Here is a 26,919-nt window from a genome sequence, read left to right as displayed (position 1 = left end):
GATGGTGTGTGATGGGTTAAGAAAATTCAAAATTGAATGCATTGTCACAGCTGTGGTACAGCAAAAACTAATATCAGGTTTTGTGTTCTTGTTGCTTCAATGTCATCAAAAGTCACATTTTCAGTGCCTATACACAGTTAAACAAACCAGTTGCACCATTTGCAGGTTCAAACCAGCTAATTATTCAACTTGAAAATGCAAAACTGCTCAACCAACCTCAAAATGCCAATATAAATTTAAATTAAAAGCAGTTGCAAGATTGTCAAGCTTATTACAATTCAACACAGCCTTCCGAGTACCTCTACAATCCAGAAAGAGGACAGGAACAGGCACACAGTAACTGCACCAAGTGCAAGTTCTTCTCCAAGTTGCACATTTTAATTTGGAACTATGTCTCCATTCATATGATCAAAATTCTGGCACTGGCTTCAAAACAGATTTAGTGGTTCATGGACAGAGCAACCGCCTTCTCAATGGCAATTGGAGATGGGAACCAAAATGTTGCCAGTGAGTCTCATACCCAATGAACAAATTTGAAAAAAACAAATTAGTGTCAGAATAGACAAAATTTGTTTCAACTTCAGAGATTTGATGTTTTGCGAAGACACTTTATACCAGCTCCATTCAAATGGCAATCAACACTTAACCCAAGAGTGATATCTAAAAGCAACATATGCTTATTCCTTATTAATAATGAACTATGATCAAATCATGAGATTTATAGAGTCTGAGAGCTGTTCAGCATGGAAATAGACCCCCAAGTCCAGCTCGTCTATGCTGACCAGGTATCCTAAATTAATCTAGTCTCATTTGCAGCATTTGGCCCACCTCCCTCAAATCTTCCTATTCATACGTCCACCCAGACGCCTTTTAAATGTTGCAAATATACCAGCCTCCACCACTTCCTCTGACAGCTCATTCCATACATGCACCACCTTCCCCTCTCACATTAAATTATGCCCTTCAGTTTTGGACTCCCCAACCTTGGAGGAAAAGACCTTGGCTATTCACCCTATCTATGTCCTGCATGATTTTAATACCTCTTTAAAGGCACCCCTCTGCCTCCAGGGAAAATAGCCCCAGCTTTTTCAGTCATTCCCTTTAGCTCAAGCCTCCAATCCTGGCAGCATCCTTGTAAAGCTTTTCTGAACTGTTTCAAGTTTCACAACATCTTTACTATAGCAAGGAGAGCTGAATTGAATGCAGTACTCCAAAAGTGGTCTAACCAATGCCCTGTACAATCACAACGTGACCTCCTAACTCCTATATTCAATGTACTGACCAATAAAGGCAAGCATACAAAATGCCTTCTTCATTATCCTGTGTAATTGCGACTGCTCTTTCAAGGAACTATGAACCTGCACTCCAAGGTCTCTACGTTCAGCAATACTCCCCAGGACCTTACCATTAAGTTCTTACGTACTGCCCTGATTTGCCTTTCCAAAATGCAGCATCACACATTTATCTAAATTAAACTCCATCTGCCACTATTCGACCCACTGGCCCATCTGATCAATGTCCCATTGTAATCCAAGGTAACCTTCTTCGCTGTCCAGTTTACCTCCAATTTTGGTGTCATCTGCAAACTTACTAACCACACCTATGTTCACATCTGAACCATTTATACAAATGACGAAAAGCAGTGGACCCAGCACCGATCCTTGTGACACACCGTTGGTCACAGGCCTCTAGTCCAAAAAGCAACCCTCCACCAACACCACCCTCTGTCTCCTACCTTCGAGCCAGTTCAGTATCCAAATGGCTAGTTCTCCCTGTATTCCATATAAAGATAATGTCAAAGCAATGAAAGTGGAGGAACAGCAGTGAAAAATCATATTCCCTGTCTGTAACTCAATGAGAACTGTTGACTTTTAACTCCCATTGAAGTGAAGGGAAAAATATGAATTGATATGAACTGCACAGTGACCCATTAGTTTCTCACCCTTGTCTCATTCGACTTTCAAATTCTGCTTTGTACCTATCTTTTTGCTGTCCCCTTTTTGACCCTCGTGTTTTCTCTGTTTAAGTTCCCATTTCCCGTATCATTCTTCTTAAATAAATAAAGGACTCCGAAAATCAAGATAAAAAGAATAAAAATATGTATGGGAATCAAGTTCACATGCTTTTGGGTTTCTTGCATTGGTGAGATGCTTGGAAATCAACCAAGTCAGCCAAGATTCATTGACGAGCTCCACACTGAGGCTTCTAGCTCAGACACAAGCTACGATTACATTATGGCTCCTCTCAGAGCATTCCTGAACAGCTGAGATGCTTACGCACGTCTCGTCGGGTCTGAAGTCACAAGAGAGCTAGGACCAGCTTAAATCTACATTCAGAGCCAGAAAGGTCTACAGCATAGAAAAAAGCCCATTAGCCCATCGTGTCCATGCTAGTCAAAAACAACTCCCTCACTATTCTCTAACCCCATTTCCCCAGCACTTGGCCCACAGCCTTGGTATTGCAAGTCCACATCTAAATCGTTCTTCAATGTCATCAGGGCTTCTGCCTCTCCAGAGTTCCAGATTCCCCATGTTGCCTTCAAACGAAAAAACCCTGTCAATTATGATTCAGGAGTATAGCTAAATAGATATACAAACAAATCTTGAGAAGATAATAACCACAGCACCAGTGAACCTCGTATGCAACCAGATTGTATTTGAAGGAATAAAGTTATTTCAATTTCTATTTTTCAAGTTGAGGGGAGATTGGTCTTACCGTGAGCAGTCGATTCATATCCGCTTCCATGTTGGCAATAGTCATCCTTTGCATGATGATTTCAGTAACTCTACGTTCAAGTGACTGCCACTTCATTCTTGCTGCTCTTGACGTATATCTATTTGTAAACTTCCTCTGGTACTTCTTTCTGCAATTGGTCAGATTTGAATTGTTACATCAACCAATTTCATATGATATTATGTACGAAGGCATTTAAAATTGAGTGTTAGAGAGGCTTCGTATTTAATAACTTTCATGGACTTGAGTTTGAAGGATTATGAATACATGGACATGTTAAAAAAAAGAGATTAAACAAAAAGCATTTAAACTTTTTTTTGAACAAGGTATTGTTTTGTAGTCACATTTCTTGTGAGAAACGCTCCTTTTCTGAGGAAGCCACTTGGCTGGGCTTATGACCATCAGGTTTCAGTGTGTGTTATCCATATTGTTTGGAGCAGCTGGTGACAAGCCTGCTGAAGGGAAAGGAGATTCTGAACGTAGCTCTCCTGTTGTTAGAAGAGCCCTTGTTGTAAATCCAGTGTGAAATCTGACTGCCCTCTCGAAGAGTCACCGGAAAAATTCTCAAGATTTCCTCGCAAGCTCCTGAAATCCTCAGGAAGCTGTGTTTGCAAAGTTCCCAGAGACAACTGCTCATGTTTATTGATACCGGTCTACACATGACAGCCATTTTGACATTCCACACCTCATCCATTTTGTCTTTAAGAACTAACCATAACCAAAACATTAGTGGAAATGTTTCACAAAGTGAATCACTGAAGAGACAAATCAAATGTTTCGCCACACCCCCGTCCTAGTATAAATGGATGTGTATCTGTACATGTGTTTCAGGGCAGTGAGAAGGGTAAATATTAATACTAACAAGTTTCCAACTTTGTGCTAATTAGCTTTACACTTTTGTCAGCTAAATCCTGCTTTCACAGTAAACCAACAGCTTTGTCTGTTAAGAAATCCAATTAATAGAAGCAAAGCGAAGTTTGAGAAGAGTAGGGGATACATTTGTTTTCTTCTACCTTTAATGTGACTGTTTCTAAATTGCTGTAAATTAGAAAAATGTACTGGCTCAGATTTTCTAAATGTCAACCAGTTACTAATCGAGAATAAATGGGAGTTGCAAATGGGAAGCCTTTGGAACCCCCTGTCTAACCAGACTCCAAAAGGAATCGTATGGGGAGTGGAAATTTATGTTGGGCAACTCCCCGACTGGGAACCGCCTGAAAGTCTGAATTTAAATTGGAATGTTCCAGTGAAAGTAAAGAGTTACTGAGGACAAAGTAAGCTATTAAATACATAGCTTTCCTGACTACATTCTCCTCCTCCTCCCTTTCCGAAACACCCCCCCAACCAGACTCTATCCCCACTTTGCCTCCTCCCCCCACTCCAGACCCAACACTCCCATCCCAGTCCAAGCATGCTCCTCCTTTTTAACCTCACTGGGAACCCACTACTACTCCCCAGATTCTGAACTGATCTTCTTTACCTTGCTGCTGGTAATCCCAACTCCCCCTTAATTTTCCCCTGCACTCTCCCCACCTCCCTTCCCCATCTCCAGCGAATGACCACCTTACCCCTGCTCTGAACCTGCTACCCCCTTTACCCTGCTCTAAACATAACCTGCCTCTCCTCTCCATCAACCTGGGAACCAATTCCCCTTTTCCCACTTTTGATCTGATCCTGCAAAACTCCTTCACAATGGCTTCAGACATGATGTCCACCCTATATCACTTCTGCTAGTTCTGACCAATATTTGTTTCTCAAATACAGAGTCAAAGACACATTAATTGCTTCATCATTTTGTGCTGTCAATGGGATCCTGACATTTCACTAAAAGGAGATCAGTAAAATCTGGTCCAACATTCGCCCAAGAATTCTGCTAGATAGAAACCTGCAAAGAGAATCCAGAATGATTCCACTCCCCTAAGCTCAGGGCAATATAGCCAATGTACAAACTGATTAGCACAGACCAGGAATTAAAATCAGAATATTTCTGGTCTGTTCACATTATCACAAGATACATTAAACAATTTGGGAACTCTAGCAATGAAAACAAAGTTGTGAATATTAACACACTGTTATTCACCCATTAGGTGTTCTGCACTTAGAAAGTCTAAAGGCTGGAAATAAAACTAAAAAGTACCTGATCCCATTTGTTTTGTCTGTTGAAGTAGGTACAGTCCGAGAAGTTAAAGTTCTCCCTTTCTGTGGGCCAGTGAAGTTAGCAGTTGACCGATCATGCTCATAAATACTCATGTGAGATGGTGACTCTGAAACAGGATCTGGTAAGCTCAATTTACGACTCACTCGTCCAGCTACTTTATCAGACATGGGCTTTGATAGTTTTCGAAGGGCTGTAACCTAAAGGTAAAAGTATTGCACACTTCGAGCATAAGATATTACATGCAACTTCAAAAACAGATTTTAAACATTTTTGCCACAAACAAAACCATAATTATCCAAGTGAAAGCAAACAAATAGAAGGCATGACTTAAGTGGAAACCACTTCAACTTCTAACAAACATTGCAACAGAAAACAATTCAATACAGACAATGTGGCCATTTACACTAACAAAACGCATTGCACATGACTAACAGGGTTGTGAATTTTTCAAGTTTGAGCTTACTCACTCCTATTACTTAATCTGACGTTAGTTTGAAGACTGCATCATATTCCATATACATTACATATTACATCTACACAATAGCATTTCCTCCAGAAATAAAATTATTTCATTGCATCTTTCTTCACAACTTAGTCCCAAGTCTGAAATTATTTTAGTGATTCCTCTAAACATTTTTGCTGCTCATCATTGACCTGGTCAGTAAATTTTTTACAAAAATACAGATTTTAAAAGAAAACTGAAGATTGAAAGTTGGAGTACAACTAATGCAACCTCTCTATTTAAAACTTGGAAAAGCAGGATCAGACAGAGTCATCATGGATTTATGAAAGAGAAATCATGCTTGACAAATCTACTGGAATTCTTTAAGGATGCAGCCAGTAGAGTTGATGAGAGGGAGCCATAGCTGTAATTTATTTGGACTTTCAGAAGACTTTTGATAAAGTCCCACTTGAAAACATTAATGAGTAAATTGAAGCGCACAAGATTGGGGCAGTGTATTGAGTCGCATAGAAAACTGGTTAGCAGACAGGAAACAAAGATCAGGAATATGAGTTTTCTCTAGAATGGCAGGCAGTGACTAGTGGGATACCATAGGAATCAGTACCAGGACCTCAGCTGGTCACAATTTTTATCAATGATTTAATTAAGGGAACGAAACGTCATAACTCCCAGCTTTGTAGATGACACGAAGTTGGGTGGGATGTTGAGCTATGATGAGGATACAGAAATATTGGGTGATTTGGACAAGTTGAGAGAGTGGGAAATGCATGGCGAATGCAGTATAAACACAGACATGTGATGTAATTCAATTTTGCAGCAAAAAAAGCTGGAAGGCTAGAAATTGAAAGAGGGAAATGTGCACCTGGGTGCCCTGGCACATCAGTTGCTGAATGAGAGAACATAGGAAGAGCAGGCGGTGAAGGAGGCAAAGTATGTTGGCCTTCATAATTAGAGGATGCAAGCACAGGAGCAGGAATGTCTTGGGGCCTGAGTGAGACCACACCTGGAATAATGTGCGCTGTTTCGGTCTCCTTATTTGAGGAATGATGTTCTTGTTTTAGGAGGGAATGTAACGAAGGTTGACCAGACTCAATCCTGGGATGGCAGGACGGAGGGCAAGGTTGAATCGGTTCAGGTTATATCCATTGGAGCTTTGAAGAATGAAGGAATTCTCAGAAACTCAAAAACCGATAACCAAACTGAACAGGGTGGATGCAGGAAGGATGCTTCCTGATAGTGAGGCATTCGAGAACTATGGGTCACAGTCTCAGGTTACATTTAGGACTGAGACGAGGGGTGATTTCTTCTCAGAGAATGAGGAGGATATGGAATTTGCAACCACAGAAAGCACTACATAGGACAAACAGGAAGACAGCTAACGATCCATATCCATGAACACCAACTAGCCACGAAACGACATGACCAGCTATCCTTAGTAGCCACACACGCAGATGACAGGCAACATGAGTTCAACTAGGACAACACTACTATTATAGGACAAGCCAAACAGAGAACAGCCAGGGAATTCCTACAGGCATGGCACTCATCCACAGATTCTATCAACAAACACATCGACCTGGACCCAATATACCGGTCACTGCAGTGGGCAGCTGGAACTGACAATCAGAAGCAGCAGAGAAAAACCACTATAAATGCCGGAGGAAACAACACAGAAGCGTTTCACAGGAGGCTCCCAAGCACTGAGGATGTCACCTAGACAGGGGACGAAACGTCTGCAAAACAAATTCCCAGCTCGGCGAACAGAACCACAACAATGAGCAACCGAGCTACAAGTCTTCTCACAAACTTTGAACAGAAAGCAGTTGAGGCCAAATATTTTATGATTTTAAGGAAAGGTTAGATATCGCACTTTGTAAATGGATCAAAGGAAATGGGGGAAAAGTAGGAAGAGGCTATTGAAGTGGATGATTAGCCATGGTCATAATGAATGGCAAAACAGGCTCAAAAGCGCCAAATGGCCTACTCCTGCTCTGATTTTCAATGTTTGTATAAAGCAGGATAAACCAACCAACCACAACAAAAGATTCTCACTCTCAGAAAGCCAGTTTGTGAAATGCACTGATGAATTTTCATGTTTTGTAAATTTTACAAAGCAAACAAACAATTGGTATCTATAAACAAAGTAAAAGGAAGAAGCCGAAAAATCCTAAACTTAAATATTCAAAGTAGCGTGGAGAAATCAGACATTCCACAAATCAAGTTTCAGGGCTAAAAATCTTTTCATCTGTTAATACAGACTTAGCATATCATTAAAATCCCAGACACATCATAACCTTTTCCAAAAGTTGCACAGTGAGACTCTCTGCTAACCATTAGCAAATTCCTGTCAGTTAAATGACCAAGGTGATTTTATTCTGCAGTAACTCCAACAGTGCACTCTCTACTGACAGTAAATTCTGGATTATCAAGTTTAAATGGCACATAACATTCTAGAAATGGCCATCAGCTCCAAAAGTAGTAAGGACTACAAAATCAGTGTCATTTTGCTTTGAAATACACAAGCACAATTAATTAACAATTCCTCACCTCTTCAGTTTTTCGTCGTAGAATTATTTCTTGCTGTCGCTTTTTAGCTTCCAAAAGTTTCATTTGATGCTGAGTAGAGAAGAAAAACAAACTTAAATTAAGCATGAAATGGGAAACAAACCTCCATTCCAAACAAAAAGCAGAATTAGCTACAATAGTGCCTTGCCTCGTAAAGTAAAACAGATCCTAACTGGTTTCAAATAAAGGTTTACATGACCAATGAATATCTTTATAGCCATGAGGTATTTCTGAAATGCAATAACGACAGCAAAATTAAAACTGCAGGTATTTTACACAGCTCCTACAAAGAGCAATGCAATGATGACTAGGTCATCTAATTTTGTACTGTTGATTAGTATTTGCAACATACTGCTCTTCTTTGAAACAGTGCAATGGAACCTTTTACAAATCACTTGAAAGAATGGATAGGGCCAGTCACAAAGATGCCATCTGAAAGATGTTATCTGACATTGTAGCACATGCTCACTACTTCATTGCAGTGTCAAGTTTGATTTTATTTTGTTAAGGACTTGAACCTGAGCCTTCTAGCTACAGAGCTGTAGCTGACACATGCATATATTTTGATGTTTTGCACTCTTTTAGTTACATTAGTGTCTTGGTATGCACCACAGACATCCAAAATATTTTAGGCGAAAGTGAGGACTGCAGATGCTGGAGATCAGAGTCATTCCTGAAGAAGGGCTTTTGCCTGAAACGCCAATTTTCCTGCTCCTCGGATGCTGCCTGACCTGCTGTGCTTTTCCAGTACCACTCTAATCCAAAATATTTTACTGAGTATTTGCTGTGATTGTACATATTTGTAGCTTTTTTTTATTTTTTGAAACTACTTTGTTTTTACTTTTTGGGAATGCAGGGAAGAGAGTGTGGATGCAAAAATGAAACAACCAATACTATGATAGCAACATACAACTGCTCAAGAAATGACATCCAGAACAAGAAAGGAAGTGCATAGTAAATGAGGCCAAATAAATATTGACAGTGTCACAAAGGACTTGGTCAAATCTGAGCTGTGTGTCATGGTTGGAAATTGTGAAGTTTGATTGATTTGATAAAAGTTGCCTGTCAGTTTGCATTTGACTCAGCACACCCAGAAGGCTCAAAACACATTCACAATGCTCATAAAAGTTACAAATCTCTTATGAATGGGAATGTTCTGCATTTTAATGAAGATGGACCTATTTTGTTTAGCAAGTTATGTTAAACTCAAATTTGTCGAGTATCCTTAGAATAGAGAGAATAGTTATAGGGGTGATTTCTTGGCTTTGTAATTGCTTTCATTTATTGAGAAAATAATTTTAACATTAAATGAAATAATAGAATGGACATCTCTAATCTAACAGGAGATTGAGTTTCTTGCACAAGTTAACTTCTAATGATTTATCGACTAATTGCACATCATATGAAACAGCATTCCATCACACAGACCACTCAACTTTTAGCTAAATCTACACACTGTTAATTTCATTCAAAATTCCCTTTAGCTGTTTACTGATAAGAATTTTCATGTGATAAGTACCACCAACATAAAGAAAACCACTCTTCATCTTGTTCTGATCAACTGACATATCGCACATGAATCAGTCCATAACTCTATTGATAAGAGAGACCACATTAAGATGTCTTCACAGTGCAGCTTCTTCTGCGGTTTGGAAATCCCTGATTAACATTTTTTTAGCCCAGCAATGAATGAAGAAAAGATGCTGTTTCCAAAACAGAATGATGTGTCACTTGAAAGGGAACTTGCAGGAATTGGTAGTCTTGTATGCTTGCTGCCTTTGTCCTTCTGGGTGGTTGTGATTATGGATATGGATATGGGAGTTGCTGTTGCCACAATACATCAAAGCTTTGTCATAAATCTTGGTGGCACACATTGCAGTGATGTTATGCCTCTGATGGGGAAGATGATGGACAAGTTGTCCATTCAGCACCCTATTTTTCCTCAGATACAATTGTGCTTCTTCAGTGTTATCAGAGATGTTCCAATCCAGATAAGTGAGGAGTGTTCCATCACACCACTGATTTGTGCCTTCATTGGTCATAACAAAGCTTTGGGAATTTGATCACACCACAGAATTTTCAGCGTCTGACCATCTACTGCTGCAATTAGTCAAATACTGCCTTGATATGAAAGAACAAACCTCTTGAACTTTTTTTTTTGTGGCCATTTTTCCAATGAAGACTCAGTTCTGGAGTCAAATAAGCTGGTGGAAATCAGTCTGAGCTTAGATAAGCAGGTTATTGGTAAGTGCCACTTGATGTTTTTGACTAGAACTTTTCATCACTGCTGATTGAGATTAGTTTTAAGTGGCATTTGGCTAATTTGGATTTATGCTACTTTTTTCAGACAGAACATCCCTATGATTATTTTCCCCATTCTCAATTAGATACTAATGTTCTGCTGGAATAGTTTATCCAGTGCACCCAGCATGCTTATGGAGCTTGCAGTCTGCTGTATCTGGTGCATGGCTAATGTTTCTCAACCACCAAGAACGAATCATTGATTCAATGCGACGGTCTGTGATGAGGAATTCCAAAAAAGGCTGACCTGAATGATCCATCTGATGCTTTAGCCTCTACTTTTGAACTGACATGCTGGCCTCTGCTATCATTGAGCTCCTCTTCCCATTTTGCTTAGTTAGTCACTACTATTAATGATTGAAGGAGGCAGGACTGCAGAGTTTTGATCAAATCTGTTAGTGGATGATCATTTAGCACTCTATAGCACATAGATTAATTTTATTTATATGTCTTAGTTCTGCATAGTACATTTATCAGGTTTTATCCTGTTTTCATGTATGCCTGTTGCTGATCTAGGAATGCGTGACACAATCATTGTGTTAAATAGGATGGATGCAGAACAGATCCAACAATTTCAAATGTGGGCAACGATAAAGGCAATGCGAGTAATCATCAACGGCCAATCATTTTCAACCTAAGCTGATGGTTCAACATATTCATTCTATATGATTTCCATTAGCATGGAAATCTAATCCTGCTTCAATGAGTTTGCAAGTGCATTCCTAGACCAACACAGAAGCTCAAATTACATATCAAAAAACTCAGTTAGAGGAATAAGAACTCTAAGCTTACAGAGTTCCTCACCTTTCAGATAAATCAAAATTGTACACATCACTAAATGCAATTGTGACAGATCCAATCAATGATTAGTTTTCAACTGAACAACAGAGTGGGTTAGATTGGTGTGTACTGTTTTGTAAACTGGAGCAGATATTGACAGCCTGCAAAGCTTATCTGAAATGCCAAACCAAACTGTGGCATGCCAATCCTATTCATAACATGTGAATTGCAAGATATGGATAACAAGACAGATCTACCTATAAAAATTGCATTTTACGATGAATTTCCTGAAATACATATTTATCCATCATCAGAACTGATTAAAATGTAGTTCCTCACTAGAAACACCTTATCATAATTTTACATGCAAAAAAATGCATTTCCAACTGAGATATGGAATCAAAGCATTTAGCTACAAGGCAAGAGACTGTGTATAACTGAAGTGTTTGAGTTGAAGGGAGTCCCAACCAGAGTGAATACAGCAGAAGCAAATGTGTTCTATTTTGATTTCCAGAAATTATTTGACAATGTACCCACAAAAGGTTAAAACATAAGATAACAGCCTCTCGTGGGCAAATGAAAAGTTGACAAATGGAGTACAATGTGGGAAAATATCAAGTTATTCACTTTGGAAGGAGAACAAAAGAGCAGATTATTATTGAAATAGAACAAAACTGCAGAAAGCCACAACACAAAGGAACCTGGGGGCACTTAAGCATGAAACACAGAAAGCGAGCACACAGGTGCAGCAGGTAATCAGAAAGGCTAATGGAATGCTGGCCTTTGTTTCAACAGCATTGCAGTACAAGAGTCGGACAGTCTTACTGCAAGCACACAACGTGTTGATGAGACCATAATTAAAAGAATACTGAGAGCAATCTTGGTCTAAGGAACTATCTTATTTGATTGCAAGCAGTTCAGAGAAGGTTCATGTAGATGGCTACGGTATGGTGGTCTTATGAGCAAAGGTTAAGCAGGTTGGGACTCTATCGGAATTTAGAGAATGAGAAGTGTTCACATTAAAATTTGTAGAATTAAGGGCTTGACAGGATAATTCCTGGGAGGATGTTTTCGTTCATGGGAGAGTCCCTGTCCAGATGGTATACTCTCAGAACTAAAGGGGGCCAATTTAAGACCAAGGGGAGGAGGAATTTCTTTCTTAAAGGGTTGAGTGCCTTTGGAACTCCTTGCTGCAGAGAGCTGAAGGGGTAGAATCCTTGTGTATATTTAAGGCTGAGATAGATAGATTCTTGATCAGTAGTGGAATTAAGGTTATGGGAAAGGGCAAGAAAGTGGATGCGAGGAGTTTTGGATCAACCATGATCCCATTCAATTGCATAGTCTGTTTGAAACCTCAAACCTCCTAATTCTGTCCCTATGTTCTTATAGGCTGTGATGTGGAGAGTGTTAAACAAAATATATCCATCAACCTAAGAACAAGACTGCAATTGTTTTCGATTAAAATGCCTACTGATTGTTCTATTTATGTTATGAGCTGCTTTTTCAACTTTTACGGAAGTTTTAAGCTGTGTTTTTCATGATTACACACAGCATATAGAGCAAATAGGAGATGGTGAAGTAGTAGGAGAGGAGTCGGATTATCCGTGATTTTATTGAACAGGTGAGCAAGCTTGAGGTGGCAAATATTTTTATGGTCTTTTAGTATTGATAATGTTGCTGGACTAAAACTTCAGTGGTTCAGGATAATGGCATTGGTTCAAGTATTATTGTGTCAGAGCTTGAATTTAATTAACAATCTGAAATTTCAAGTTAATGTCAGTAATGGTAACCATGACAACCACCACTGATTGTCATCAAAACCTGTGGGATTCACTCCGGTTCCATGAGGAAAAGCAATTTGCCATCATTACTAATTTCAGTTTCATGCAATCCAGGTTCAAAGTAAGATTATTGACATTTAACTGCCCTAAAGTAACCTCACAAACGACTCAGTTAATGGGTAATTAGGGATTGGCAACAATTTCTGGCCTCATCATTGATGCTCAAATCCAAATAATAGAAATAAAAATGTCAACATTTGTTAACCGATGGTCCTCCAAACTCAGTGATGACCACAAAAATCAATATTTTGCATTGCCTCAAGCAATGTTACAAGAGATCTGCTTGCAATTTTAGTGTCATAGAACTGGATTTATATTTATTAAACTAATGAATGACAGTAAATGTCACTTCAATTGATATGTTATGAGTATAGAGAAGCATATGCGTGCAAGACTTAAAAAGATCAGTGAACATTAAAACCTATTTCCATGATTCAATAGGATTTGCTGAACCATCCTGGAAGAAAATGCATTATCAAACAACTTAGGGTCATGACTTGGGTTCAAAATGTGGCTCATTTACACTTGATAGAAGCTGAAATATTCACACACGGGGATCTGCCCTCCGCAAGAAAAAGGCCTATGACCAGGCATTGCACACTTTTTTTGAATTAAACAGAAGCTTGGAAGATTTCCTGGATCCACTTTCCATAAGACACAGCCAGGCCAGACTCGTAACTCTTTTGCCACAGGGTATAATTTCTTGCTCCCTTTGAAACATGGCTTTCTTACAATTGCCCCAAGAGCACGACAAAAAGCTTTTCCAGCATGCCTCTTTACTCAGCTATGTTAAACTATGCAAGTGTTGTAATGTCAAAGTGAAAGATCAAAGATTTAGTATAATTTATACAATAATAGTCAAAATAACTTTACAATGTCATCCTTGTTCAAGCTAAAAGCACTATCAATACACAATCATTTTGAACAACTCAATACTCACTTCCTGTTTGCGCTGCTCTTTTTTCAGCTGAGCAATTTCTCTGTTTCTCTTAGATTCTGTCATGCGAGCTCGTTCTTGATCTTCCTTCATTTGTTTCATTAAACGAACCTTCAAAATCAATACGTAAACATCATGTAATTTTTTTCCCCAACACTTTTATGCTCATCTTTATGTGATTAGTCAAGGTGGCAAACATTTACAGCTTACCTTGTAATTAGTTAAGACACCTCTGTAAAACAATTACTCCCAGAAATTGAGCCAGCTATGTTGTTCTGAAAAGAATAATGCTTCTAAAGTATGTCACATGCTGCTCCGTTCACAAGGTTACATCGCCCTTGTTTCCCCGCCCCCCCCCCCAAGGGTCATAATGACACAGGTTCCAATATATCTGGATGGATGGCTTTAGGACCAAATTGATTATAGCTAACAGGTACTGCCTCAGTAAAAAAGCTTTCAAATTTTAAAACAAAACTTGTACAAAGAATGGGAAGTGGCCAGTTCTCCCAGCTCAGCTTGTATCTGGTTTGATTTGGTTTGGTTTTAGCAGTCTGGCTGTTCAGATCAAGCAGTTTTTTCCCCCCCTGAGGCTGCTGGTCAAAGAAACAGCTACATGGCAGATGATGTTGCACGTTGAATCTTTGACATCTCTCTCGCCTGCAAGAAACTGTGCTTGATTTGCTGAGAGGTGTTTATGGGTATGTTTCAAGTATTTGGAACAGCATTATTAAATTGTGATAGAGTATACTGGGTTTCAAATATTATGTTATTCAAAATTTGGTTTTCTTTTGTTCATGTATAAATAAAACTAAGTGGTTGGGCCAGCTGCGTCACCCCTGAGTATCCACTCAACACCTGCTTAAAACAACTAGAAAAGTTAGGGTCCGGGCTATTTCCTTGAAATGTTTTAAGGGAATCTACGCCGGTCCATAATAAGTATAAGACAATAATCAAAAAGGGAGCATGAACTATACACATAATATAGCAACACTGAACCCAGATTTTACAACTTATTTATTTTGCTGAACTGCAAATAAACATGAAACACAAATTGACATCCAAGGTTGTGCACATGAAGACTGTGACAAATTAGACTGGCCCACAAAAGCAAACCACTCAAAGACTGCCTGTAAAAATGACCCCAAGCATCCAGTTGCCTGTCATACCAATGTGTTCTCATGCCAACATTTCTGTTGCAGGCTTGCTGCAGTATTTCAGCAAGTCTCAGCGCAAACTTGAAGTACAACATCTCATTTTCTCATTGGGATCCTACAGCCTCTGGGACTCAACACTGAGTGCAATAACTGGAGTCCAAATCTGTCCTTTCATTGTTTTTAACCTAACCCATCACCTGGTGCTGATATGACATGGGTTCCTTTTAAGAACAGCCAACCTATCCTCACCCACTCACAGGCCTATTACCGTATTACATAGGCTTTCAGCACAATCTACAATTCTCTCCTACGTTCAGCTCTCATTAGCACTTATTCATCTTCTCATTTGTCCTGGTCTACAATCAATAATCCCCCCAGTTTACCTAACTCTTTTATTCTCTCTCTCGGCTCTGTCTCCACCTATCCGTTCCCCAGCGCCACCCCAATGTTTTCCCTGCTGTCACTTTTGCTGAAGAATCACCAGATTCAAAACATCAACTTTACTTTCTCCCCACGTGGTTTTCACCAGCAATTACTGTTTTTCTTTCAGATCCCCAGCATCCACAGTTTTTTTTTATATACTGCTCACAGGCTAGGCGTTTTCCAAAGAAAACAGAAGAGACAATGGTGAAAGACAAGTTTACCCTTCAACTGCTGTTGAAAGTCTACGAGCTTGCTTTGAAATGGTATGGTTTTCAGTTCATTTTTCAGTGAATGAGAGAAAGAGTTTAAAATTCAGACACAACTGAACAAATGTACTCTTATGTATTCTTCTGACAATATCCATAAAGTAAATGAAATCCTAATTTATTAATTGCTCATTCTATCAAGATGTAATTAGTTGTAGTTTGAAATACTTTATCTTTCACCATCTAGGACGAATGCAGTACATAGCCTAAATATGCGGGTTGGCTATTTCTTATTTTATATTTGATTACATTCCCATCTTTCTAATCTATACCCTCCTTTTTCAGTTAAGTGGAGATACTTGATCTTGATATTGGCATTCCAAGGAAGTCAATGCTGCTCTATTTTTGATCTGATAAACCACGAGAGAATGCACTTTAGTAGCTAAAATTACCTCCTTTAATGCAAGTTCTCTTTACAAGATTCCAAGCTGATAAAATCTATGCTGTAATATATTTCACTGTTGTCACTAGTAAGATGGAATTAATACCTTTGTTTTCTTCATTTCTCCCACTTCCTGCTGCAGTTTTCTCAACTGTTTTTCATACTGTGCTTGATTTTTTAGCAATCGAGCATGTTCCTTTTGGGCGGTGTGCAACTTCTGCAATTCTTTATTCATGACTTGAAGTTTCTTTTCATATTCTGATTTAATTTTATTTGCTTTTTCTTCAGAGTAAGATTCCACTGAACCTAGAATACCCACATTTTTGAATTTAATAAAACTCAATGTCAAAAATATTACATAATGAATATTCTGGCTGTATTTATTACACACTTTCACAAATTTATTAAGTATGAACTTAATTACTTTCCCGCTTGAAGGCAAGACGACACCACAGACACTTAAACTTGCCTAATTAGAAAAAATAATATTGGAAGGATAAAAATATTTTTAAAAACAATTTCTAAACATCTTCCGAACTACGGATAGCTTCATAAATATACCCAGATTTTGTAGAACTCTGTCTCTCTCCAGCTGGGTGTCTCGAATTTTATTTTGCAGCATCATTAACTTTTCTTCATACTGTTGTTTGAGTGTCTGAAGTCGCCGCTGGCTATTTTCCAGTTCATCAATTAGTTTCTGCTTGATTGCTATTTCACAGGTTATATTAGCCAGATCTGCCTGGAAAGTGGCTATTTAAAAAAAGTACAATTAAATGAAATCAAAAGTTAGAAAAATTGTCAGTTATTTTGTCATGAGCTTAATATTAAAGATCAATGGTTTCCTCATGACTTGGAGGTGCCAGTGTTGGATGGGGTGGACAAAGTTAAAAATCACAAAACACCAGGTTTTAGTCCAACAGGTTTATTTGGATCCACTAGCTTTCAGAGCACTGCTCCTTCATCAAGTGGTTGATGAACAAGCGGCATTCCAAAAGCCAGTGCTTTCAAATAAACCTATTGGACTATAACCTAATGTTTTCCTCGTGGAAAAAAAACAGTCCCAGAACTCTCATCAAAAATAAACAAACAATCTAGTTCTACTTATTCAAACCAAAGTGACCACTAATTATGAATTAGAGCCATCAATAAAATTCCTATTCATCATACCCTTGAAGATTTTAAGTTTGCACTCATTCTGAAATGTAAATGCAGGAGGTATTTATTTTAGCTTTAATATTGGGTCACAGAATGATTTCAATTGACTTTTTGCACAAAGAAATTTCTCAATCTTTTCATTCACTCATAGATTAATCCTAAATTTATCCTCTTATAACAAATTCAATCGTAGGAATGATACATTGTTGAACTCTTTTAAAGCATTTGAAAATTTCAAAAACTTTTCTTTAGATGTGCCAATTCTAGTATATTCTTAATAAATATTTGTATCTTTACCATGACTTCCAGTACTTTAATGAAAATTGGATGCCTCAAAATTGCACAAAATATTTCAATTCAACCTTTGAAATGTAAATGTTTGATTCGACAATGCATGGATTTTACAATCAAAGGTTTTACACAAAAATCGTGGAAATTTTCTCATTTTTAACCACTTGCAATTCTGCTTTAAAAAGATCTGCTCACAAAAACTTCAATTCTGCTACTTCACTGGGGAAAAAAAAACACTCGCCTGTGGTTTTGATTCAAACCACTGTGATTTAGTGAGAGAATCCCATGTAACAGCATTACCTGGAGGAAGTTGAATTACTACTTCAAGTGAAAGTACATCGAACATTTGGACAGGGGGATAACAGAGAATGGAATTCATACAATCCAAGTAACCCTGGTGTCAGTGACAAATCAGTGCTGAAGTGGTATCAGTTTGAGCCAAATTAGGAATGATGTCAGAATGAGATCACCCAAAACTGAAACCACTCAGGATCTGAAAGCATATGAAATTAATCCCTCTAAAGGCACTCAAGGAGAAAATCTTGACTGAATTGTCTGCATCATCTGAAAATACTACTTCAGCTTGATGCATTCAAAGGAAAGTCTAAGGATCAAGAATCTTGAGCAAAAGTCCAATTGTGACTAGCTCAAACCAAGATCGAACTGTGCTACTTTATAAAACAAAATGCATGGTAAAGGCATTACCTTCATCATCTAACTCAGAGTCAGAGTCATCCGAACTTTCACTTATTTCTAAGTCATCCTCTTCAGCATCCTCATCACCTTCTTCATGGTCACTGCATTCTTGACCTTCCTCCTTGAAAAGTGATTTGAGTCATTTACACTTGAACTGTCAACTTCAAATCACTGAAGATATTTACACCCAGACTTACCTCTTCCAAGTCATTCTTTTCTTTTTCCTCAATGTTTTTCTCATCTAGTCTTTCACCTTCAGGATTCTCCTCTTTAATGATACTATTAAAAAATCATGAACTAATTATTTTTCCATAGTTTAAAATTGTACACTAGCCTCAAAAGCAAATCCTGATGTTAATACAACTTGCATACAATGCAAATTACTCAATATTTTTTGTGGAAATTGGATGTCAAAGCCAAAACAAAGTATAATTGATTCATATACAACTTTTGTATTATTTGATCTTTAGATATAAAGATAATTGTCAACCGAAGGATGCGATCTTGCAAACGGTTATTCTTTTTAAAATAATACTTTTCAGCCATGGAGCTTGTGGGGGAAAGAGAGATGTTTTGACAATTAAAAATAATAACTGCAAGAATTGCTGCAAGTTAAAATGTGGGGGGGGGGGGGGGGGGTATATATCACGTAGATGCAAACATAATTACAATTTAAGGACTTCAGTCTTGAATATACTTGAATCTGAATAGAAACATTTCGTTGAAGCTATTAATCCTGTACTCAATGAAAGGTGGAAAGCTTTGACAAAATATGATCAGTATTAAACTGACACTATTTTAAATACTGAATCATAACTTAAAATCAAGACAATTTATGAAGAATGAACCATATTTTGTGCTTACCTTTTCTTCTTTTTCCTTTCTTTTTTCTTGAGTTTTTCCAAGTCCTTTTTAGCCATTTCTAAGACTTCCATTGCTCCTTTTTCTGAGCCAAGAACAGAGCCAGCGAAGGTGCCATTCAGGTAAAGCGGTCTTGAGGAAGCCCTTGACAGGTTACGCCGAAGGTTTTCATTCATTGCTTCACTCTCAAACAGTTTTGATCTAAAGATAAATAAGAAATGTCAGGATAAGAATGGGACTATCTGCTTGAGATAATCATATAAAAACAGTACAAAACATCCTGTAGAGCATAATTACCCTCACTCAAAATTGTGCAGGTGCACAACTTATGTGGAAGGCAATTAAGTCTGCAAAATATATATTACTGCATTATCTTAGGAAAGAGAAACAACTTCAAGCATTTATTTGGATGGTTCTTCTTTGATTAATCAACAGAGATTAAATAAGCAATCTCGAATCAGTTGTGTATAGTCTGTTGGAACGCTGGAGCTTAATGTTTCTTAGTGAATTGTCACTCATCCTTTTAACACCTCCAATAACTTCTTTGCTCTATCTTTTGAGTTATTTAAAACAAAATGCATGATTCAACATAGCATATTTATTTCTACTTAACAAAATCAGATTTACCGGAGGTCTTCAACTTCTTGGATATAATTCTGAATCATTGCACTAATCTCTTCATTGCCATCTCCTGTAATTTAGGGAGAATTAAGAAGTTAGTTTAGTTTAATAAGGCACAAATATAACTCATGATTTCAGGAAAGGAGGGGTCAAGTTAGAAACACAGGAAAGGAAAAATTATATACATTTGGAAAAAATCTCAGAACAAAACAAAAAAAGTCCTGTAATCTCTTAAAATCTAATTAAATCAGATCCATAGTCTGTCTCGCCACTCAGTGTCGAGTGACAGCAGGAATCCACCAGTAAACCAAATTTTGCATGCAACCCCAAATTATGGTTTGCCTTCCAGAGTTCTATCGAAGTTCAGAAAGCTGTATCAAAGGATCCATGCTACGAAATTGCAAAAGTTCAATCTTAGTTCTGTCAAATTCCAGAATCTCCACCCAACTTTAACAAATACTAGAGCATTTAAAAAAAAAACTATTTTTCTACTACAGAGTTCCCTACACAGCTAATTGATCAATGCAAGGTAAGATTGACTATTCTATTAACAAGACTAAGGTAAAAGCTAGATGTTTTTCTTCAGCACAGTGGGATTTGTTAGGCACATCAGAAGTAACATGATACGAAATATCCACAAAGTCCAAGAACTCCACAGCCAAACTCCACTGATATGGGAGCAGGTGTTGTGTTACATCTTCCCACCATCACCCAAAAGGAAATTCCTTGCTTTCACTTTAGAAGGTGGAATTCTGGATGAGTTCACTTACCATTTTTCCCTGCATTTATAGAGCTCTACATAGAAAATGCTTAATAAAAAAAAATATTTGCAACACAACGGTATTACAATGTACCAGATGAAAGGCTTGCTTTCATTGCTGTCACATGCTAGTGACTAAATGACTGAATTCAGTAGTTTCAGAATATGTCCAAGGAAAAGATTTGCTTTGCTGTTACGCCAGTGAACATGTAATAATTATTAACTGAATGTTTAACATGACTTTCAGCAAAATGACACTCTAAGATCCTTTAAGACAAAAACAATATTTCCCAATTTTTGAAACTGCAAAATTTAATGTTTCAACTAAAGAAAAATACTGCAGATGCTGGAAATCTGAAATAAATCACAAAGTACTGGAAAAACCCAGCAGTTTCAGCAGCATCTGCAGAGAAAGGAACAGATTTAAACGTGGAGTCCAAAATGACTCTTGTTTCTCAAAGTTGTTTTGCTTAAAAGAAATCAAAGGTTACCTGATTTGGCAAGTACTTGGTGAACCTGATCACTGAGCAGTTGTGTTATTCTTGCCCTCAAGGATTCTATGGTCTCCTGCATTGCTTTAATCCTCATTCTCAAATTGTTGTTTTCAGTCTGCAGCATAGTATTTTCATGGAACATATCATTGATACTCTCAACACCATCATCTCCTATTATTCTCTTGCCCTAAAAATAAAACGGAAACTGAAATGTCACAATTAAGTACCTTTCACAGCTAGTTTGTTAAACTTAACCAAACTCATGGCAGTCTTCTTAGTCGTCTGGTGTCAGTACCACTTTATCTGAAAAAAACGTTTCCCATCCACACCAATAACATGGTTCCTTCACCTCAAAATATTAGAATTACATAATATTGGTATGAAAGCAACCATTTCAGCCAGCATATCCTGCTCTTTAAGAATTGACCATAATGCCAGTAATTGATGCAAGCCAATATCTCAACACTATTATTCATTCTTGCCAATGCAAACACCAGAGTCACATTTGACATAAAGGATTTAGTCTGTTTCGGAGGGAATAATGGACATAAGAGAACAGGAGTCTGCAATGGAAGGGTAGAAGCAAAAATTTCCTGGTTCAAAAGGTTTAGTTGAGCTCTCTTAGTTGCACAATTCAGGAATTTTGAGTAGGCAATGCCTGTAAACATGTTAATATCCAAGCCTGACTCTTCAATCGAGTCTTGTGCAATCAAACAATATCCCAACAGGTTTTATGCAGAAACTGAAGTTGATGTATCAATCTCTGTACATATAGATTGGTTATATCATTGGGCTACTAATTCAGGAAGTGCAAGTTCAAAGCCCACCACAGAAGTTTGAGAATCAAAACTTAGCTAATAAAGAAGTGTCGAATTGGAAAATTGGCATCAATTAGAAATGACAATGAAACTGGAAGACTTCTGGAGTAATGTAAATGGATCACTAGTGTTTTCAAGGCAGAAATATATTACCCTTACATACTTTAGAAAAGATTTGACTCCAGTTGTTGACTCTTAAAAGACCTCTAAATTGGTCCAATAAGGAATTAAGCTGCATCAGATTATTGAAAAGCTTTGAAGTTCTCCAATGTCTCACCCAATGGTTATCAGGGCAATGAAATGCACTCCATTTGTCTAGATTTGACCAAAAAAAACCCTCAACATTATCGAAGGCAAAGCAGTCACAATAGCTTTCTGTTCAATTTAAACAACAACCATGGCATCCACTTGACATTGTGTTTCATGGATGATGTATGCAGTGCCATACTACCAAGGCAAATCTGTCAGTTCCTTTCAATCTCATGATTCCCAGTGCCTAGAACAAATGAATATGATGCAACAATCTCCACCTTCCCCGCTAAACTGACACACCACTCCAAATTAGATACATATAATTGTTCCTTCATTGTTGTTGGATCAAATCAGAGCATCCTATCTAATGGCATTGTAGAAGTCACTTCATTGCCCAGTCTATACATGTTCAAGAAGGATTCTGTTACTTCCTTTCCTTTGCATAGAAGACACAGGAACAAAAGTAGGCTATTTGGCACTTCAAGTGTACCTGGCATTTTATAACATCATAATTAGAGTCATAGAGATGTACAGCATGGAAACAGACCCTTCGGTCCAACCTGTCCATGTCGACCAGATATCCCAACCCAATACAGTCCCACCTGCCAGCACCCGGCCCATTCTTCTATCACAGGCATCAACTCCTCTTTCGTGCCTGGCTGCACAACTCTCAACTCCCCAATGTTTCAAAAATCTATCTACCTCCTCCTCAAATGCTTTCAGGGAAGTAGTCTTGAGTTTTTGTCCGAAATTCTGTATTGCATTCAATACCCTATGGGAGAAGGAATTTGTTCACATCTCAGTTTGAACTCTATCCCCTAGCTCGAGATTCATTCCAATAGGGAAACATCTTCCCAATACTTACCCTGTCAAGCCCCTCCAGAATTTTGTCAGTAAGATTATCCATTAGAGTTTAGATGAGTAAAAGCCTAATCTGTTTAGCTATTGATACTTCAATCCCCTTCATCCCAGGAATCAGCCTGGTGAATTTCTTTTGAACTGCCTTCATTGCTAATATATTTTGTCTTAAATATGGGGACCAAACTGTACAGCACTCCAGGTATGGCCTCACCAAAACCCTGTACAGTTGCAAAAAAAAACTTTTTGAACTCCAATCCCCTTTCAATGAAGGCCAAAATTCTATTTGCTTTTTTAATTACTCACTGAACCTGTATGCTAACTGTTTTATGCACAAGAATACTCAGATCGCAATACTACACTTTTTCTGAGAGAGTCTCTGCCTATTTAAATAATAGCATGTTTTTTGTTCCTTCCTATGCAAGTGCACGACCTCACATTATTCTACACAGCCAAGTTATTGCTCACCCACTCAAACTATATCCATATTCCCTGGCAAATTTATGCTATCATGACAACATGCCTTCCCCAACAACTTTTGTGTCACCAGCAACTTTGGATACATCACCCTCTGCCCCCTCCTCCAATTCATTAACACAAATAGCAAATATTTGCAGCTGTCAAACTGATCACTCTGGCATTTCAGTAGTTATGTCTTTCCAACCCAAAAAAGACCCATTAATTCTGACTATGTTAATCAATCCCTAATCCATGCTAACTTCCAATATTTTGAGAGCTCCTTGTGCAATCTTTCACGTGGCACTGTACTATATCTATTAGTTCTGAAGAGGAGTCATACTGGACTCAAAACATTAACTCTGATTCTCTCTCCATAGGTGCTGTCAAATTTGCTGAGATTCTCCAGCATTGCATTTGTTTCAGGTTGCAGAATCTGATATCTTCTCTGGTATTCCATTAAATCTCCCTTTTTTATATTCCTTGGTTTTTTATTAGATCTGCTCCTTAACCACCCTTACGAACCAGAGGTAGTTATCCCTCTCATTTAGCGCTTTTTTTAGACCAGAATAAATTTGTGCTAACTGTTATGAAATATCAGCTTAAGTGTCTGCCATTGCACATCTACTGATTTTTTATAAAATTCCCTCCAGTATGGAAACAGGCCATTTGGCCCAACAAGTCCACACGAACCCTCTGAAGAGTAACCCACCCAGACATGATATTTATCCCTGACTATTGCACCTAACACTATGGGCAATTTAGCATGGGCAATTCACCTGACCTGCACATCACTAGATTGTGGGAGGAAACTGGAGCACCCGGAGGAAACTCACGCAGACACGGGGAGAAAGTGCAAACCCCACACAGACAGTCAACCGTGACAGGAATTGAACCAAAGTCCCTGGTGCTATGAGGCAGCAGTGCTAACCATTGAGCCACCATCTACCCCTTAATCTATCTTCGCAGGTCACTTCAGACAACCTTTTCTTCATAACTTTATACCTTCCCTTATTTCAGTCCAGAACATTGGTTTGAGATCCAAGGTACTCACCCTCAAACTGAACTTGAAATGCTACCATACTGAGATTGCTATCAATTACACAAGACCCTTGACCAAGAGATTGCTCATTAATGCAACTTCATTACAAGATTAAAATAGCCTCTACCTGGGTAGTTTCTGCAGCGTACTGCTGCAAGAAACATTCCCTGATACACTTGATGAAATTGGTCTCCCACATTACCCTTGCCAATCTGATTTGTTGAATCAATATGCAGATTAGAATTATCCATAGCAACTGTAGCCCTTCTTACATACCTTCATTTACTGATTTATATTTTGTCCTATAGTGTGGGAACTCCTCAGGGGTCTACAGACTCCCATCCATCATTTCCTTTCTTTGTTATTCTTTATTTCCAGCCAACCTGATGGCACATCAAGATCTATCATAGCTAGATCACTACTGAGCACCACTCTGATCCTTTCTTTTATTAATAAAGCTTCATCACCTCTTTTTTTTTAAAATGTCTATCCTGAAACGCCAAATAGCCCTTACTCTTAAAATCTCCCAGTCTTGGTCATCCGGCAATCACATCTCTGTAATCATAGAATCCTTACAGTGTGCAAGCAGGCTATTCAGCCCATTGAGTCCACATCAAATCTCCGAACAGCATCCCCCACACCTCTCCAGATTCACCCGCTTCCTGCACCTTGCGTTTCCCATTCCTAACCCACCGAGGCTGCACATCCCTGAACACTATAGTCAATTCAGCATGACCAATCCACCTAACTTGTACATCTTTGGACTGTGGGATGAAACCAGAGAACATGGAGGAAACCACGCAAACACAGGGAGAATGTGCAAACTCCACATAAACAAAGAGTCACCTAAGGGTGTAAGCAAAGCCAGGTCCCTGGCACTGTGAGGCAGGTGCTAACCACTAAGTGCAATATCACCCACCATGCAATATTAGTCATCATGTCATATTCATTGATTTCTATTTGTATTGTTAACTTATCCATCTTGTTACACATACTTCATTCAGATTGAGAGTGTTAAACTTGAACTTTTTACTATCACTACTTATGCTGGTTCTAATTTCTGCTGCAGTTTTCTGCTTACACTTGATGCCCCTTCCTGTCATACTTGGATTATTAAAGCTGAAAATGTGTTGCTGGAAAAGCGCAGCAGGTCAGGCAGCATCCAGGGAACAGGAGAATCGACGTTTCGGGCATAAGCCCTTCTTCAGGAATGAGGAAAGTTTGTCCAGCAGGCTAAGATAAAAGGTAGGGAGGAGGGACTTGGGGGAGGGGTGTCGGAAATGTGATAGGTGGAAAGAGGTCAAGGTGAGGGTGATAGGTCAGACTGGGGTGGGGGCGGAGAGGTCGGGAAGAAGATTGCAGGTTAGGAAGGCGGTGCTGAATTCGATGGATTAGACTGAGACAAGGTGGGGGGAGGGGAAATGAGGAAACTGGTGAAATTTGGATTATTAAATGCCTCTTCATTATTCTGCACCCCTGCTGTCTCATTTCTTTTGATGTTTTTAAAACTTCCTTTCAGTTGAACAGCCTTTTCCATCACTAATTATTTGAAAGCCCTGACTTCAGCCTTCATTATACTATTCGCCTGGGCACAGATCCCAGCCTAATTCAAGAGAAGTCTGTCCCAACGGAATAGCTCCCTCATTCCCCAGTACTGGTGCTAGTACCCCATGAATATGAACTACTTTGAGCCATTCATTTACCTCTCTAATTTAATTTACATTTCGTCAACCTGCATGTTGGTTAGGTCGTAATCTGGAGGTTATTAGTTTGGAGATTCTACATTTTAATTTAGTTGCTTTCATCTGGTTTGGAACTTCCAAATTAATTTTACATTGAGGTAATCTATCCCTCACCAGTTCTACAATATCTTCCTTCAGGAAAAAAGCATTTTATACATTCAGCTTCCACTATGACCTTTGCAAACTGCTGAAGCTAAAAAAGCTTTTCAAGCTACAGGTATTTCCCATATACCAAAAGAGGAAAAATCTCAATTCCAGATTGTTCTAACTGAAGCCAAATGCACAACTATTCACTTCTAAAACTTACCGAATGAAAACAAAATCATAATAAGTAACTCTCCAGTTAACGTTTAAAACACTTCATGGGCAGACCAAAACCTACATATGCCTCTGTTTCAAAACGTAAACTAAGTGATACTAAAATATATATGTTGCACCACAAAACTTACATGGTTCCTCGAAATATTGACTGAAGCAAGATCATCTCCAGCTTTGGGCAGCCTAAAGGATACTTCATAAAAACAAACAGGTAAATTTCTTTCCAATTTCCAAACTAGCTCACCGTTTTGTATTCTGTAAGTTCCATCTGCAGACGTGCTATTTCACCACGGAGCACATTGATTTGCTGACTTGCTCTGTCCTGGTTAACCATCACTTTATTTTTAATGTTCCGCGCACGATTTGCATATTTCAGTGTGTTCAAAGTTTCCATGAAATCACGATCTGATGGACTGACGCAAGCTATCATCACTGTTTGGCTGTAAAATGAAAACTAGGAAGTTCACAACGACAGCAACATGTCAACTGTCACAATTAAGAAGTATTTATATCAGTTTAGTTACCTGAACAATTGAAGTATGTAATTGAAAG

The 26,919-nt window shown here is 38.4% G+C and overlaps 1 protein-coding gene across 4 annotated transcripts in view; it reads right to left on the bottom strand.

The window, feature by feature from the left end:
• The window catches only part of kif21a (kinesin family member 21A), a 146,246-nt gene that overhangs the window by 51,410 nt on the left and 67,917 nt on the right, over window positions 1–26,919 (bottom strand). For all 4 annotated transcript variants that reach the window (XM_043713606.2, XM_087999610.1, XM_043713604.2 and 1 more), the window contains exons 8-19: window positions 26,612–26,807; window positions 20,879–21,068; window positions 19,634–19,697; window positions 19,010–19,207; window positions 18,343–18,424; window positions 18,155–18,266; window positions 16,565–16,753; window positions 16,110–16,309; window positions 13,782–13,889; window positions 7,902–7,970; window positions 4,871–5,088; window positions 2,716–2,863 (exon numbers count right to left, since the gene is read on the bottom strand). In XM_043713606.2, coding sequence (XP_043569541.2) covers window positions 2,716–2,863; window positions 4,871–5,088; window positions 7,902–7,970; window positions 13,782–13,889; window positions 16,110–16,309; window positions 16,565–16,753; window positions 18,155–18,266; window positions 18,343–18,424; window positions 19,010–19,207; window positions 19,634–19,697; window positions 20,879–21,068; window positions 26,612–26,807 — 1,774 coding nt within the window. The remainder of the gene's footprint in view (window positions 1–2,715; window positions 2,864–4,870; window positions 5,089–7,901; window positions 7,971–13,781; window positions 13,890–16,109; window positions 16,310–16,564; window positions 16,754–18,154; window positions 18,267–18,342; window positions 18,425–19,009; window positions 19,208–19,633; window positions 19,698–20,878; window positions 21,069–26,611; window positions 26,808–26,919) is intronic.

The sequence above is a fragment of the Chiloscyllium plagiosum genome, unplaced genomic scaffold, assembly GCF_037043375.1.
Source record: "Chiloscyllium plagiosum isolate Xiang-an unplaced genomic scaffold, Cpla_swu_hap1 HiC_scaffold_23, whole genome shotgun sequence".
NCBI classification, from domain to species: Eukaryota; Metazoa; Chordata; class Chondrichthyes; order Orectolobiformes; family Hemiscylliidae; genus Chiloscyllium; species Chiloscyllium plagiosum.
The sequence above is the reverse complement of the archived record's forward strand: the minus strand, read 5'-3'. Positions and strand labels throughout refer to the sequence as shown.